Source organism: Rhincodon typus, chromosome 2 (genome assembly GCF_021869965.1).
Source record: "Rhincodon typus isolate 14 chromosome 2, sRhiTyp1.1, whole genome shotgun sequence".
Lineage (NCBI taxonomy): Eukaryota > Metazoa > Chordata > Chondrichthyes > Orectolobiformes > Rhincodontidae > Rhincodon > Rhincodon typus.
Genome location: NC_063333.1, coordinates 110,908,038 through 110,920,934, shown reverse-complemented (window position 1 = coordinate 110,920,934; position 12,897 = coordinate 110,908,038). Strand labels below are relative to the sequence as shown.

The window sequence follows — 12,897 nt, the reverse complement described above, 5'->3', positions numbered from 1 at the left end:
TCAGCTTTCCTGCTCCTCTGATGCTGCTTGGCCTGCTGTGTTCATCCAGCTCTACATCTTGTTATCGCAGATTCTCCAGCATCGGCAGTTCCTACTATCTCTAAATCTACACTCTTCTGTTTTTCAGTATTTAACCCGTAGCCTTCAATGTTACATTTCAAGTGCTCATCCAAGTACCTTTTTTAAAGGTTGCTAAGTTTCCTGCCTTAACTGTTCCCCTAGATAGCACATTCATCCTCTGGGTGAAAAACCTTTTCCTCAAATCTCCACTGAGTTCTTTCCTTTGACCTTAAAATTATGCCTCCTTGTTTTGAACCTTCAACTAAGGGGAACAGCTACTTCCTGTCCATGCTCCTCATAATTTTATGCACTTTAATCACATGCACTCTCAGCCTTCTCTGCTTTAAAGAAAACAACCCAAGCTTATCCAGCCTCTCTTCATAGCTAAACTGCTGCATCCTAGGTAACATCCTGGTGAATCTCCCCTGCACCCCCTTCATACCCTTCATTAGTGCAGTGACCATACTCAAGTCTTGTACAGCTCCAGCACAACCTCCCTGCTTTATGATCTATGTCATGATTGATAAAGGCAAGTGTCCCATATGATTCTTATTTATTACCCTATTTACCTGTCCTGCTGCCTTCAGGGACCTGTAGCCAAGCATCCCAAGATCCCTCTCTTTCTCTCAACTACCTAGTCTTCTGCATTCATTGAGTATTCCCATGTCTTGTTACTTGTTCCAAAGTATATCACCTCACATTTATCAGAGTTAAATTCCATGTACCACTGATCAGCCCATCTGACCAACCTGTTAATATCCTCCTGTAGCTGAAGACCATCTTCCTCACTGTTAACCACCAATTTAGTCTCTGTGTGGTCTGCAAGCCTACTTATCTCCATCTCCACACCTCAGCACAACATCCCACATCGCCCCCACCACCCCTAACAACCAACCAATATTTTTTTTCTATATCTTGTCACAAACAGTCAGGGTCCTGACACTGATCCATGTGGTAAACCACTGCCCACAGGGCTCCAGACACACAGCCTTCTACATCACCCTCTGTCTCCTAACACTAAGCTAGTTTTGAATCCAACTTGCCAAGTTCCCCTGGATCCCATGTGCATTTACCTTCTTTGTCAGTCTCCCATGTGGAAACTTGTCAAAGGCTTTGCTGAAATCCTTGTAAACTACACAACTGCAATATCCTTCCTCAACACACTTGGGCTCCTTCTTTTTAAAAAAAAAACAATCAAATTTGTTAGGCTGACCTCCCTCTGAAAGTGTGATACTATCTCTGATCAAACCTTGCTTCTCTAAGTAGAGTTTAATTCTTTCTTTGAGAATTGTCTTCAGTACATTCCCTACAGTGAGAGACGTGGGTAGGGTTAGTCAGATATGAATAGTCGGAATCTCTTTTCCAGGGTGGAAAGGTCAAATGCTAGAGGGCATAGGTTTAAAGTGAGAGGGGGAATGTTTAAAGGAAATGTGCAAGGCACTTATTTTTGCAAAGAGGATGGCCAGAGCCTGGAACGCCTTGCTAGTAGAGGTAGAAGTAGATACAATAGTAACATTTAAGAGGCATTTACATAAACGCATGAACAGTCAGGGAATTGGGAAATATGGATCATGTGCAAGCAGATGGGATATGTTTAGAATGGCATAATTTTTGGCACAGACATCATGGGTTAAAAGGCCTGTTCCTGAGCTGTACTGTTCTATATTCAGTATACCACTGATGTGAAATTCACTGGTCTGTAATCTTTACCACCATTCTGAACAAGAGGAACCATATTAATAGTCCTCCAGTCCTTTGGCAGCTCACCTGTGGTCAGAGAGGAATTAAAAATTTGGGTTAGAGCTCCCGTAATTACGTCCTCCATCTTCCACAACATCCTGGGACACAACTTATCTGCATCTGCGGATTTGTCCACTTTTCAAACCCAATAGAAAAAACCTGCAATACCACCATACACTCTATATCAAACTGATCAAGTCCCTCTTTCGAATTCTATGCCTACATCATCCTTCAAAGTGAAGACAGATGTGAAGTACTTGCTTAATGCCCTACCAGTTTTTCTCTCCACCCGCATATTGCTGCATCCAGTCCTCAATGGGCCCTACTCTTTCCATGGTTATCTTCTTCCCCTTAATACACTTTTAGATTATCTTGGGATTCTCCCTAAGCTTGCTTGCCATTTGCTTTTCTATGTCCCCTCTTTGCTCTCCTAATGGTTTTCTTAAGTCTGTCTCTGCATTTTCTACGCTCCACTAGGGCATCCACTGATTTGTTTTCTTTGTACCCATTAAAATCCTTTCTCTTCCTCCTTATCCAGTCCTGAATATCCCTGGACATCCAGGGCTCTCTAAGATTGTGGCTCCTACATTTCACCGGAAAGTAAACATAGATTAGGTACGTACTATTACCAACTGTTTCTCAACACCCCTTTCTGAAATGTGCTTCTGTTATTTCTTTAATAATAGATTTTACCGTTCTTTAAGTGACATATGTTAGGCTAAGTAGTCTATAATTTCCTTCTTTCTGTCTTTTTCCTATCTTGAAAAGTAGTTTTACATTTGTACTTGTACAATCCTTAGGACCTTAATAGTTTAGGGAACTTTGGAAGATTACAATGTATAAATCCAGGATCTCTGCAGACTTCCTTTTAAGACCCCAGAATGTGGTCCAGGGAACTTTTAAGCCTTGAGCCCCATTAGTTTTCCTTTTCCTTTTTCCTTTATTACTGTCATGATTAGAACGCATGCCAGGTTGATCTCATTGTCTGAGATCCTTAGTTGGGATTGTTAACCTAGGTCAACAGGGAGCCCTGGTTGACTGATATAAACAGGCAATTGAGAGTCTCCGCATTCTAGGGATCAGCTCTGAGCTGGCTGGTCAGAGCCCATATAGTGTGCGCATGTAAATAAAGGATGACTTGGTGACAGGATACCAGCCTTTGTGCAGTTATTTCAATTACCTTTCGACTTCCTAATTTTTGAAATATTTTGTGCCTTAGAGTATAATGGATAGTAAACATTTATTGACACGCTCGGCAATTTTCTGTCTTCCCATTAATTCCCCAGTTTTTCCTTTCAAGGGACCATGATTATTTTTTATGTCCTTTTGGAATTATTTAGTCACTTTATATCTCTTGCTGGCTTTCTCTTGTGATCCAATTTCTGCCTTTCTTGTTTGTAGTCATCTGCCAGTTTTTAACATTCCTAACTTCTGCCCTCTATTACTTTTTGCAGCGTTGTGTATTTTTATTTCAATTTTTAATAACACACTGAACTTCCTTAATTAGCCATGAAAGATGCATCCTTCAGATAGAGATCGTATCTTTGAGTGTTATGAAATATCTCCTTACATTTTTGCCACTGCATCTCTACTGTCTTATGTTATAACAATTTGCCAAGCCCACGTTGGCCAATTTGTCTTCAGACCCTTGTGACTGCCTTAATTTAAGGCATTTGTTCTGAAACTATATTTTTCCACAATCAAGCTGAATGTACAATTTGATCATGGATCCCATGATGAATTCTAAAAGTTTTGGAGGAAAAGAAAATCACCCAAAGGATAGACATACTGTGCTAAGCTTGATAAGTTTCTTATGAAATGACTAATAGCAATTATAATTCTAATTCTGCATTCCAAAAACTTCCAATAAAGGAACTGGATATATATTTGGAGGAAGCGAATCTCATCAATAGGCTAAGAGCAGTCAATATGAACTAAATGAAGCCTCTTGAAAGAGCTATCCAAAGGCTTGAAGGACTGAATGTATTGTATGGCTGTGATTCTATAACACGTTAAATGCATAACATGCAAAGTATCTGTTCCATATCTGTTGATAAGTTTGTGAATTTTTATATGTTGTAAATATAGCATAAGCTACCCAAGAACTGTAAATTGTAAAAAGATGAAAATGCCAGATTGAGAAAAGAATTAATTGATTAGATGTTTGACTCAGTTTTGTTTCAGGAAAATGGAAGAACACTCCAAGCAGTCCCTGCAGTCTGCTCAACAGAAAATAGCTATGTTGTTGAATCAGATTCACAAATCCAGGTTTGAACTTTTGTTTTCATCTAATAGTAATCAATTATGCACTGAAAGTAACTTTGAAAGAAAGACATAGGGTCATAGTCATAGAGATCTACAGCACAGCAAAGGCCTTTCAGCTTATTACATCCAATGCTAGTCAAAAACAGCCACTGAAATATTTGAATCCCATTTTCTACCACTTGGCTCAAAGCTTTGTATGCCTTGGCATCACAAGTGTCCATCTAATTACTCTTTAAATGTTATGGGGGGTGGGGGTTTCTGCCTCTACCACCCTTGCATGCAAGTGAGTTCCAGATTCCCGCCACCCTCTTGATGAAAATCCTTTTCCTCACATCTCTCCTAAACCTTCTGCCCCTTAACTTAAATCTATGGCTGATGATTATTGATCCCTCCATTGAGAGGACAGGTTTCTTCCTATCTGAGCAACATACAGGGGAGGCGGTGGCCTACTGGTATTGTTGCTGGATTGTTAACTCGGATCCCCAGATAATGTTCTGGGCACCTGAGTTTGAATCCCACCACAGCAGATGGTGGAATTTGAAATCAATAAAAATCTGGAATTAAGAGTCTAATGGTGACCATGAATCCATTGTTGATTGTTGGAAAAACCCACCTGGATCACGAATATCCTTTAGGGAAGGAACCTGCTGTCCTTACTTGGTCTGGTCTACATGTGACTCCAGACCCACAGCAATCTGGTTGACTTTTAACTACCCTCTGGACATTTGGGGATGGGCAATAAATGCTACCTAGCCAGCAATGCCCTCATCCCATGAACGAATAAAGGAAAAACAAAAGCTCCTCAATTTTATATGTCTTAATCATGTCACCTCTCAATCTCCTCTGCTCTGAGGAAAACAAACCCGGTCTGTCCAATCTCTCTTCACATCTGCAACATTCTCATAAATCTCCTCTCCAATGCTATTACATCTTTCTTATAATGTGGATTCCAGAACTATACACAATACTCTAGCTGTGGCCTGACCAACATTTTACAGAGTTTCTAGCAAAACCTCCCTGCTGTTAAACTCTGCCTTGACTAACAAAGGCAAGTATATCATATACAAGAGATAACAGTGTGGAGCTGGAGGAACACAGCAGACCAGGCACCATCAGAGGAGCAGGAAAACTGATGTTTCAGTATGCCGCCTTAACTATTTTATTCACCTATCCTCAACACCTTAAAGGACTGATGTACATATACACCAAGATCCCTCTGATCTTCAATGCTTCCCAGTGTCCTACGATTTATTATGCACTCCCCTGCCACCAAGTACTTCACCTCACACTTATCTGGATTGAAGCTTAGATTAAAGAAACATAATAGCTTCTTGTATTCAAGTACGTTAAATTTGCAGGTACTGTGTAAATGTGATTTTGATCAAGTTTTTTTGAGTGGTTTAAGAGATACTTGATAAACTCTTAAGCTAATCTCTTTGTATTAAGATATACAGTCCTAAAAGGTATACTTTATCCATCATATTCAAGTTGCCCAAAATTGAGGGTTTTTTTAAAAAGGCACTGACGAAGGGTTTCAGCCCAAAACATTGACTTACCTGCACCTTGGATGCTGTCTGACCTGCTGTGTTTTTCCAGCCTCACATCTATAGACTCTGGCTTCCAGCATCTGCAGTCCTTATTGTCCCCTTTTTTCCCTACATTGTTCCTGACTGATTGCTGTGTTGCCCATGTTTAAAAGTTTAACAATTTTTTGATGGAGGTCATTGGTAATTTGGAAAGTCTGTATAAGTGATCTTCACTCAACAAGTGGTACAAGAGGGAAAAATTCAGATTCAGAGAAATTGGACTGCTTCTGGGTAAATAAAAATGTACAAACTGGATGTGGTGCAGTTGTAGTTGACAATGAAGAGAGATTTGTTAACTTGTTCATGAGATGTGGGCATTGATAGCTAAACCAGCATTTATTGCCTACTCCTATTTGTCCTTGGGAATGTAGCAGTAACCCCTGTGATGCTGTTTGGAAGGGAATTCCAGGATTTTGACCTAATGATCATGAAGAAATGCTTTCAACTTAGGAAGCACATCTCTTGGAGGGACCTTGAGGATATGGGTGCTCCCATGCCTCTGTGCCTACATGTGTATAGGTTTGCAAGGTGGTGTCAAAGGATATTTACTACAGTGCAACCTTTTGATAGTACAGTCTAGGTATGTTGGTTGTGAACACCGATGCAGTGAATAGAGCATCAGTCAAGCAGGCAGCTTTGACCTGGATGGTGTTGCGATTCTTGTGTTGTCGGAGCTACACATCTATGCAAGTGGGGACTATGCTGTCACATTCTTTTAAGTGGTGAACAGGAATTGGGGAAACGAGTCATTCACACTGAATTTTTAATCTTTGCCCTGCTATTGTAACCACAGTATTTAAATGGTTGATCCAATTTAGTTTCTGATCAATGGAACCCCCAGGTTGTTGATACTCTAGTTGGGGATTCGGTGATGGTAATACTATTAAATATCGTGGGGTAATGATTGGATTCTTTCTTGTTGGAGATGCTCATTACCTGGCACTAATATGGTTTGAATGGTACTTGCCATGTGTCAGGATATGCCTGGATGTTGTCCAGGTCTTGTTGCTTATAGGCATAAGCTGCTTCAGTCTCTGAGGAGTAGTAAATGGTGCTGAACATTGTGCTATCATCAGTGAATAACCCTACTTATGACATGACATTTTTGTTGGAGGGAAGGTAATTCATGTAACAATTAAAGTTGATTTGGCTTTGATCACTACCCTGAAGAATTCCTGCACTGATATCTTCTTACTGAAATAACTCGCCTCCAATAACTGTGACCATCTTCCTTTTTGACAGGTATGTGGAGGGATTTTCTCCAATTACCATTGATTTTGACTATGGTTTTGCCCGGGCTCCTTGATACCATACTCTGTTAAATATCATGTTTATGCTAAGGGCAGTCACTCCGATCTCTCTCTTGCCCATGTTTGAACCAAGGCTGTAACAGGGTCAGGAGTTATCAACTGAGCATTGCAAATAGATTATTCCATTTGAACCTACCACTGTATAGCACTGATGCCAACCTGTTCTGATGATCAAGAGTAAACTAATAAAGCATTTTTAGGCCAGTTTGGAGCGATCCTGCTTTCTGTGGACAGAACAGACCCAGGCAGTTTTCCCCACATTGCTTGGTAAATACTTGTGTTTTAGCTATGCTGTGCCAGTACAGCTAATGGTTTGTCTAATTTGGGAGCAAAAGTTACCAGGATGTTGATATGGTGCATTTGCCTTTGCAGTATCTATGATTTAAGCTATTTCATGACATCACATGAATGGTGTTGGTGAAAGTCTAGCACCTGGGATGCTGGGCACTTTGCAGGAGGCTAAAATAGATCATCCACTCAGCACCTCTGGCTGACGATTGGTGTAATTGCTTCAGTCTTCACACTGGGCCCCCTAGAGTTGAGGAGGGGAGATATTTGACAACCACGACTAGTTGTCTAATTGTCCCCATTATTCATGACTAAATATGGCAAAACTGCAGATGTTCAATCAGAATTGTTAGTTATGGAATCACTTAGTTCTGTCGCTTACATTTGATTTCTGCTATTTGGCATGCAGTGGTCTTCTGTCATACTTTCATCAGGTACCTCAGTTTTGGGTATGCATGTTGCTGTTCATGGCCTACCCTTTTGTGCTCTTCATTGAAGCAGGGTTGATCTCCTGGCTTGATTGTAATGGTAAAACGAGAGATGCCAGGCCATGAAATTGCAGATTGTTGATTGAAACTCTGCTGTTTCTGCAGGTGGCCCTCAATGTTTCGTGGAAGCTCAGCTTTGAGTTGTTAGAAGTACGGTGGCTCAGCGGTTAGCCATGCTGCCTCACAGTGCCAGGGACCCGGGTTTGATTCCAACCTTGGGCGACTGTCTGTGTGGAGTTTGCACGTTTTCCCCGTGTCTGCGTGGGTTTCCTCCGTGTGCTCCAGTTTCCTCCCACAGTCCAAAGATGTGCGGGCTAGGTGGATTGGCCATGCTAAATTGCCCATAGTGTTCAGGGATGTTGACGTTAGGTGGATTAGACATGGGAAATTAGGGGAATGGGTGTGGGTGGGATGCTCTTCGGAGGGGCGGTGTGGACCTGTTGGGCCAAAGGGCCTGTTTCCACACTGTAGGATTCTATGATTCTATGATCTGTTTGAAGTTTGCCCCATTTAGCACAGTAGTAGTGTCACACTACACAGGGTATCCTCATTGTGAAAACGAGACTTTGACTACCTCGTGGTCATGGAGTCACTCTGCAATTGTGGACGGATGCATCTGCAACAGAAACCACAGGAGTATGTATGTTAGAAATCATAAAATCAGAAATTGCTGGGAAACTCAGCATTATCTGGCAGCATTTGTGGAGAGAAAACAGTTAACATTTCAGGTCCAGTAACCCTTCTTTAGAACTATTTTGTAGCCAGGCAAAGGTTGGTATATTTGCTAGAGAAGGGGTGGGGGAGGAGTAAACAATAGGTGGAGATGGAGTCCAGAGAAAGAGAAAAACAATGAGGCAGACAAAGGAATTGGTAAAAGTCAGCCTTGGAGAATGAATAGCTGCTAATGTGGACCGTTAGTAAAGTTCAGTGCAAGCTGGAAGAACAACACCTCATTTTCCATTTGGGAACCTTGCAATTACCTGGACTCAATATAGAGTTCAATAATTTTAGGGCCTGAGCATCTTCTCCCACGTCCTTACCCAACCAGACCATGTTATCACTTGGGCTGCCACTACAAATTATCAGCCACTAACAGTCCCCAGAAGCAGCTATTTATTCTCCAGGCTAAATTGTACCCGTTCTTTTGGCTGCCCAACTGTTTGTCTTTTTCTTTGTTGCTCTCTGGGCTCAATCTCCACTATAATTTACTCCTCCCCCTTGCCCTTGCTATGAGTATTCTGAAGAACAGCTACTAGACCCGTAACATTGACTATGCTTTCTCTCCACAGATGCTGCCCGATTTGCAGAGTTTTTCCAGCAATTTCTCATTTAACTTTGTTTCCCCCTCTTGTTCGTCTCCCATCTCCTTCTGCAGAACTGGTACTACCGAGCAACTTTTGGTGATGAGCATTGAAGTCCCCTACTCAGTGTCCCTTGCCATCTTTTAACTGCCCCTTTAAATGTTGTTTAATATAGAGGAACATTGATTCATTAATTGAAGGTAGCAGAGGACGGGAAGCAGTATGCTGTATTTCACAGAAGGTTTCCTTGTCCATATTTGATTTCGTGACCTTTCGTGAGAGTCATGTGTTATTGTTAAGGAGTTCTGGGGTTGGGTCTAGGGTTATTTAGCTCTCCTGACTAACATTGTTCTGTTGCCATCACTGGTGGTTGTTGCTGGTTGGAGGGTCAGGATGTACCCAGTGAAGCTGGTGATGGTATCTGGGACATTATCTGTAAGATATGATTCTTTGTTTCTTGATTTGTAAATGTGACTAGATATTACTGAGGAGGACTTTGAAGGGTCATAGAGTAACACAGCAGGGAAATATGCCCTTTGACCCAAACTGGTCCATGTTGATCATGGTGCCCACTCAGCTAGTTCCAATTACCCACATTTGGTCCACATCCCTCTCAACGCCTCCCATTCATGTACTTTCCAAATATTTTTGAATGTTGCTGTTGGACCTGCCTCAACTACTTTTTTTGGCAACCCATTCCATATACTCACCACTCTCTGCATGAAGAAGTTGCCCCTCAGGTCCTCCTTAAATCTTTCCCCTCTCACCTTAAACCTGTGCCTTGTAGTTTTCAGTTACCCATCCCTGGGAAAAAGACTATTTGCGTTCATCCTATCTATGCCCCTCATGATTTTATATACCTGAATAAGGTCACCCCTCACTGTCCTAGGTTCCAAGGAATAAAGTCCAATCCTGTCCAACTTCTCCCTGTAACACAAGCCTCCTGGTCCTGGTAACGTCCTCATAAATCTTTGCACATTTTCCAGTTTAACTGTCTTGCCTATAACAGTGTGACCAAAACTGTACACAACACGCAAAGTGCGACCTCACCAACAACTTATACAACTGTAACGTAACATCCCAACTCCAACACACAATGCCTCAACTGCTGAAGGCCAGCATGCTAAATGTCTTCTTCACCACCCAGTCCACCTGTGATGCTGCTTTCAACGCACTATGTACTCGTACTCCTAGGTCCCTCTGTTCCACAATACTCCTCAGGACCTTGCCATTTACTGTATAAGCCCTACATTGGTTTAACTTTCCAAAGTGCAACACCTCATGCTTATCTGTATTGAATTGCATTTGCCAGTCCTCAGGCCACTTCCCCATCTGATCAAGATCCCTCTGTAATGTTTGATAACCTCCTTCACTATCAATGATACCTCCTAATTTTGTATCATCCGCAAACTTACTAATCATGCCTTGTACATTCAAATCCAGATAATTTCTGTAAATAACAAATAACAAAGGTCCCAGCACCAAACCCTGTGGCACACCACTAGTTACAGGCCTTCAGTCCGAGAAACAACCTTCAACCATCACCCTCTGTTTCCTACCATCGAGCCAATTTTGAATCTAACTAACTAGGTCTCCCTGGATCCCATGCGCCCTAACCTTCATGACTAGCCTGCCGTGTGGGATCTTGTCAAAAGGCCTTACTAAAGTCCATATAGACAACATCCACTGCCCTACCCTCATCCATCCTCTTGGTTGCTTTTACAAAAAACTCTAAAAGGTTTGTCATACGTGACTTCCCACACACAAATCCATGCTGACTAACCCTAATCAGTCCTTGATTTTCCAAATGTTGGTTGATCCTGTCCCTCAGTATCACCTCCAATAACTTGCCTACCACTAATGTCAGGCTTTAGTTCCCTGGCTTGTATTTGCTACCTTTCTTAAACAATGGAACAACATTAGCCACCCACCAGTGGCTGAAAATGAAGCAAAAATTTCTGCAAGTGCCTATGCAATTTCTTCCCGAGCCTCCCACAACATCTGAGGATGGACGTGATCAGGCCCAGGGGATTTACCCACCTTAAGGTGATCCAGGGCTGCAAATATCTCCTTTTTGGTAATAAGTATGAGGTCTAAAGCATTCTCACTTGTTTCCCTTATTTCCTTAGCATCCATGACTCTCCCTCGGCCATGCTGATCTTTTAAGGGGTCCTATTCTCTCCCTAGCCACCCTTTTACTCTTAATACCCTTATTTTCCTTATTGGTCGTCAGTGCTGGGTTTTGTTGTTGTAATTTACTAGGCTGATACTGGATGATCCTTCCAGTTTCATTCCTGTCTTTAGATTTTGTGGTGGTTTTAATGTAACTAAGTGCTAGATCATTTGAGAGAACATTTAGAAGTCAACTACATAGCTGTGGGTCTGGAATCACGTAGGCCTGACCAGGTAAGAATGACCTATTTCTTTTTTAAATGATATTAGTGAATCAAATGGATTTCACACCAATCAACAATGATTACATGTCATCATTAGACTAAAATTTTTTTCATTGCCGATTTTACTGAATTGAAAGTTCACCATCTGTCTGAAATATAAACTCCTATTGTACTGCATTAGCCTTGGACTCTGAATTGTTAGCTTAGTGACAATATTATTGTGCCATAGTCTCCCCAGTGGTTGACTGGTACTTTTGTGGAGTGCTTAAACTAGAGAGGAAAGTGGACCAGAGAACAGCAGAAATGAAACAGCAGTAAAATTAGAAGAATCTTAATAGTTCCAGGTATCAGATAAAGGAAAAAGATAAATGTATTGAGGGGGAGATCTAAAATATTGGGAATTTTGATGTCCATGTTGTAACTAATAAAGTTACTGAGATGCAGGTATTAATTGCAACATAGAATTATAATGTAGTTGCCATAACACCAATGCAGTTCACAGTATGGCAAGGCATTGTTTACACAGTGTTAATGAATATAAGACCAGGAAAGTGAAGAGAGGATCTGTTAGTATTAATTAAGGATAATGTTGTAAATGAAGTCTAAAAAGCTAAAGTATATGTTTCATGAACTATTTGATTTCAATTATGGAATGAGGGGAGCTAGTGCAACATTTGGAATTTTTTAATGGAGTTCTTAGTGAGAAGTGTGAAATGAGGATTCGTTAATTCATTAACATAGTATTCACATCATAGGATTTGAATATCACTTGCTAGGCCAGTATTTCATGCCCATCCTTAACTGGACTTGAGAAAGTGGTGCTGAATTGCTGCAATCCAGGTCCGCTGACTGATTTCTGTACAGCATTCGTTCAGGCAATGTGGACTGAATGACCTGTTATTCTATAACTGTTGCATCAATGCAAGATGACTGACTGATGAACTAATGATGATAGAAGATTTTGTTTTAATAAAGTATTGTGGAGGTTCACGTAATCAGGAATCCCTAAAGGGAATAGGATGAGCATTTGAAAAGGAAGAGGATTATAGGACTTGTAGGAAAGGGGAACAGAAAAGAGCAGGGAATTTGAATTTGTTTACGTGCAGAAAATTGACATGGAGGTGCTGGATCCATTTGGTTACAGTGATTTTCAATCCTGGAACAACTCATATTTCTACCAATTTCCCCCCACCCCCCAAAAAAAAGAGAGTTTGACCAATGTCATGGCCATCCTCAGCAATCTTTCCTGATATCCAGTCAGGCCTGGTGCTATCACCACCTGTAACTTTCTCTATTTTCCTGCTTTTAAATTTTCATTTATAGTGTCATTTTCTTTCTTGGAACCATTTTGATAATGCTAGATAATAATGGGCATGATAGATGACAATACAAAATGTTGGTTAGGCCATAGCGAGATTATTGTGTGGAGTTCTGGAATCCACATTATAAGATGATGATGTGAT

The 12,897-nt window shown here is 41.1% G+C and overlaps 1 protein-coding gene across 8 annotated transcripts in view; it reads left to right on the top strand.

Annotated features, from left to right (window-relative positions):
• The window catches only part of LOC125486260 (synaptonemal complex protein 2-like), a 299,464-nt gene that overhangs the window by 269,681 nt on the left and 16,886 nt on the right, over positions 1-12,897 (top strand). For all 8 annotated transcript variants that reach the window (XR_007264933.1, XM_048613014.1, XM_048613007.1 and 5 more), the window contains one exon: positions 3,974-4,068. Coding sequence is in view for 7 of the 8 variants with exons in the window: in XM_048613014.1 (XP_048468971.1) it covers positions 3,974-4,068 (95 nt within the window). In the remaining variant the exon portion in view is untranslated. The remainder of the gene's footprint in view (positions 1-3,973; positions 4,069-12,897) is intronic.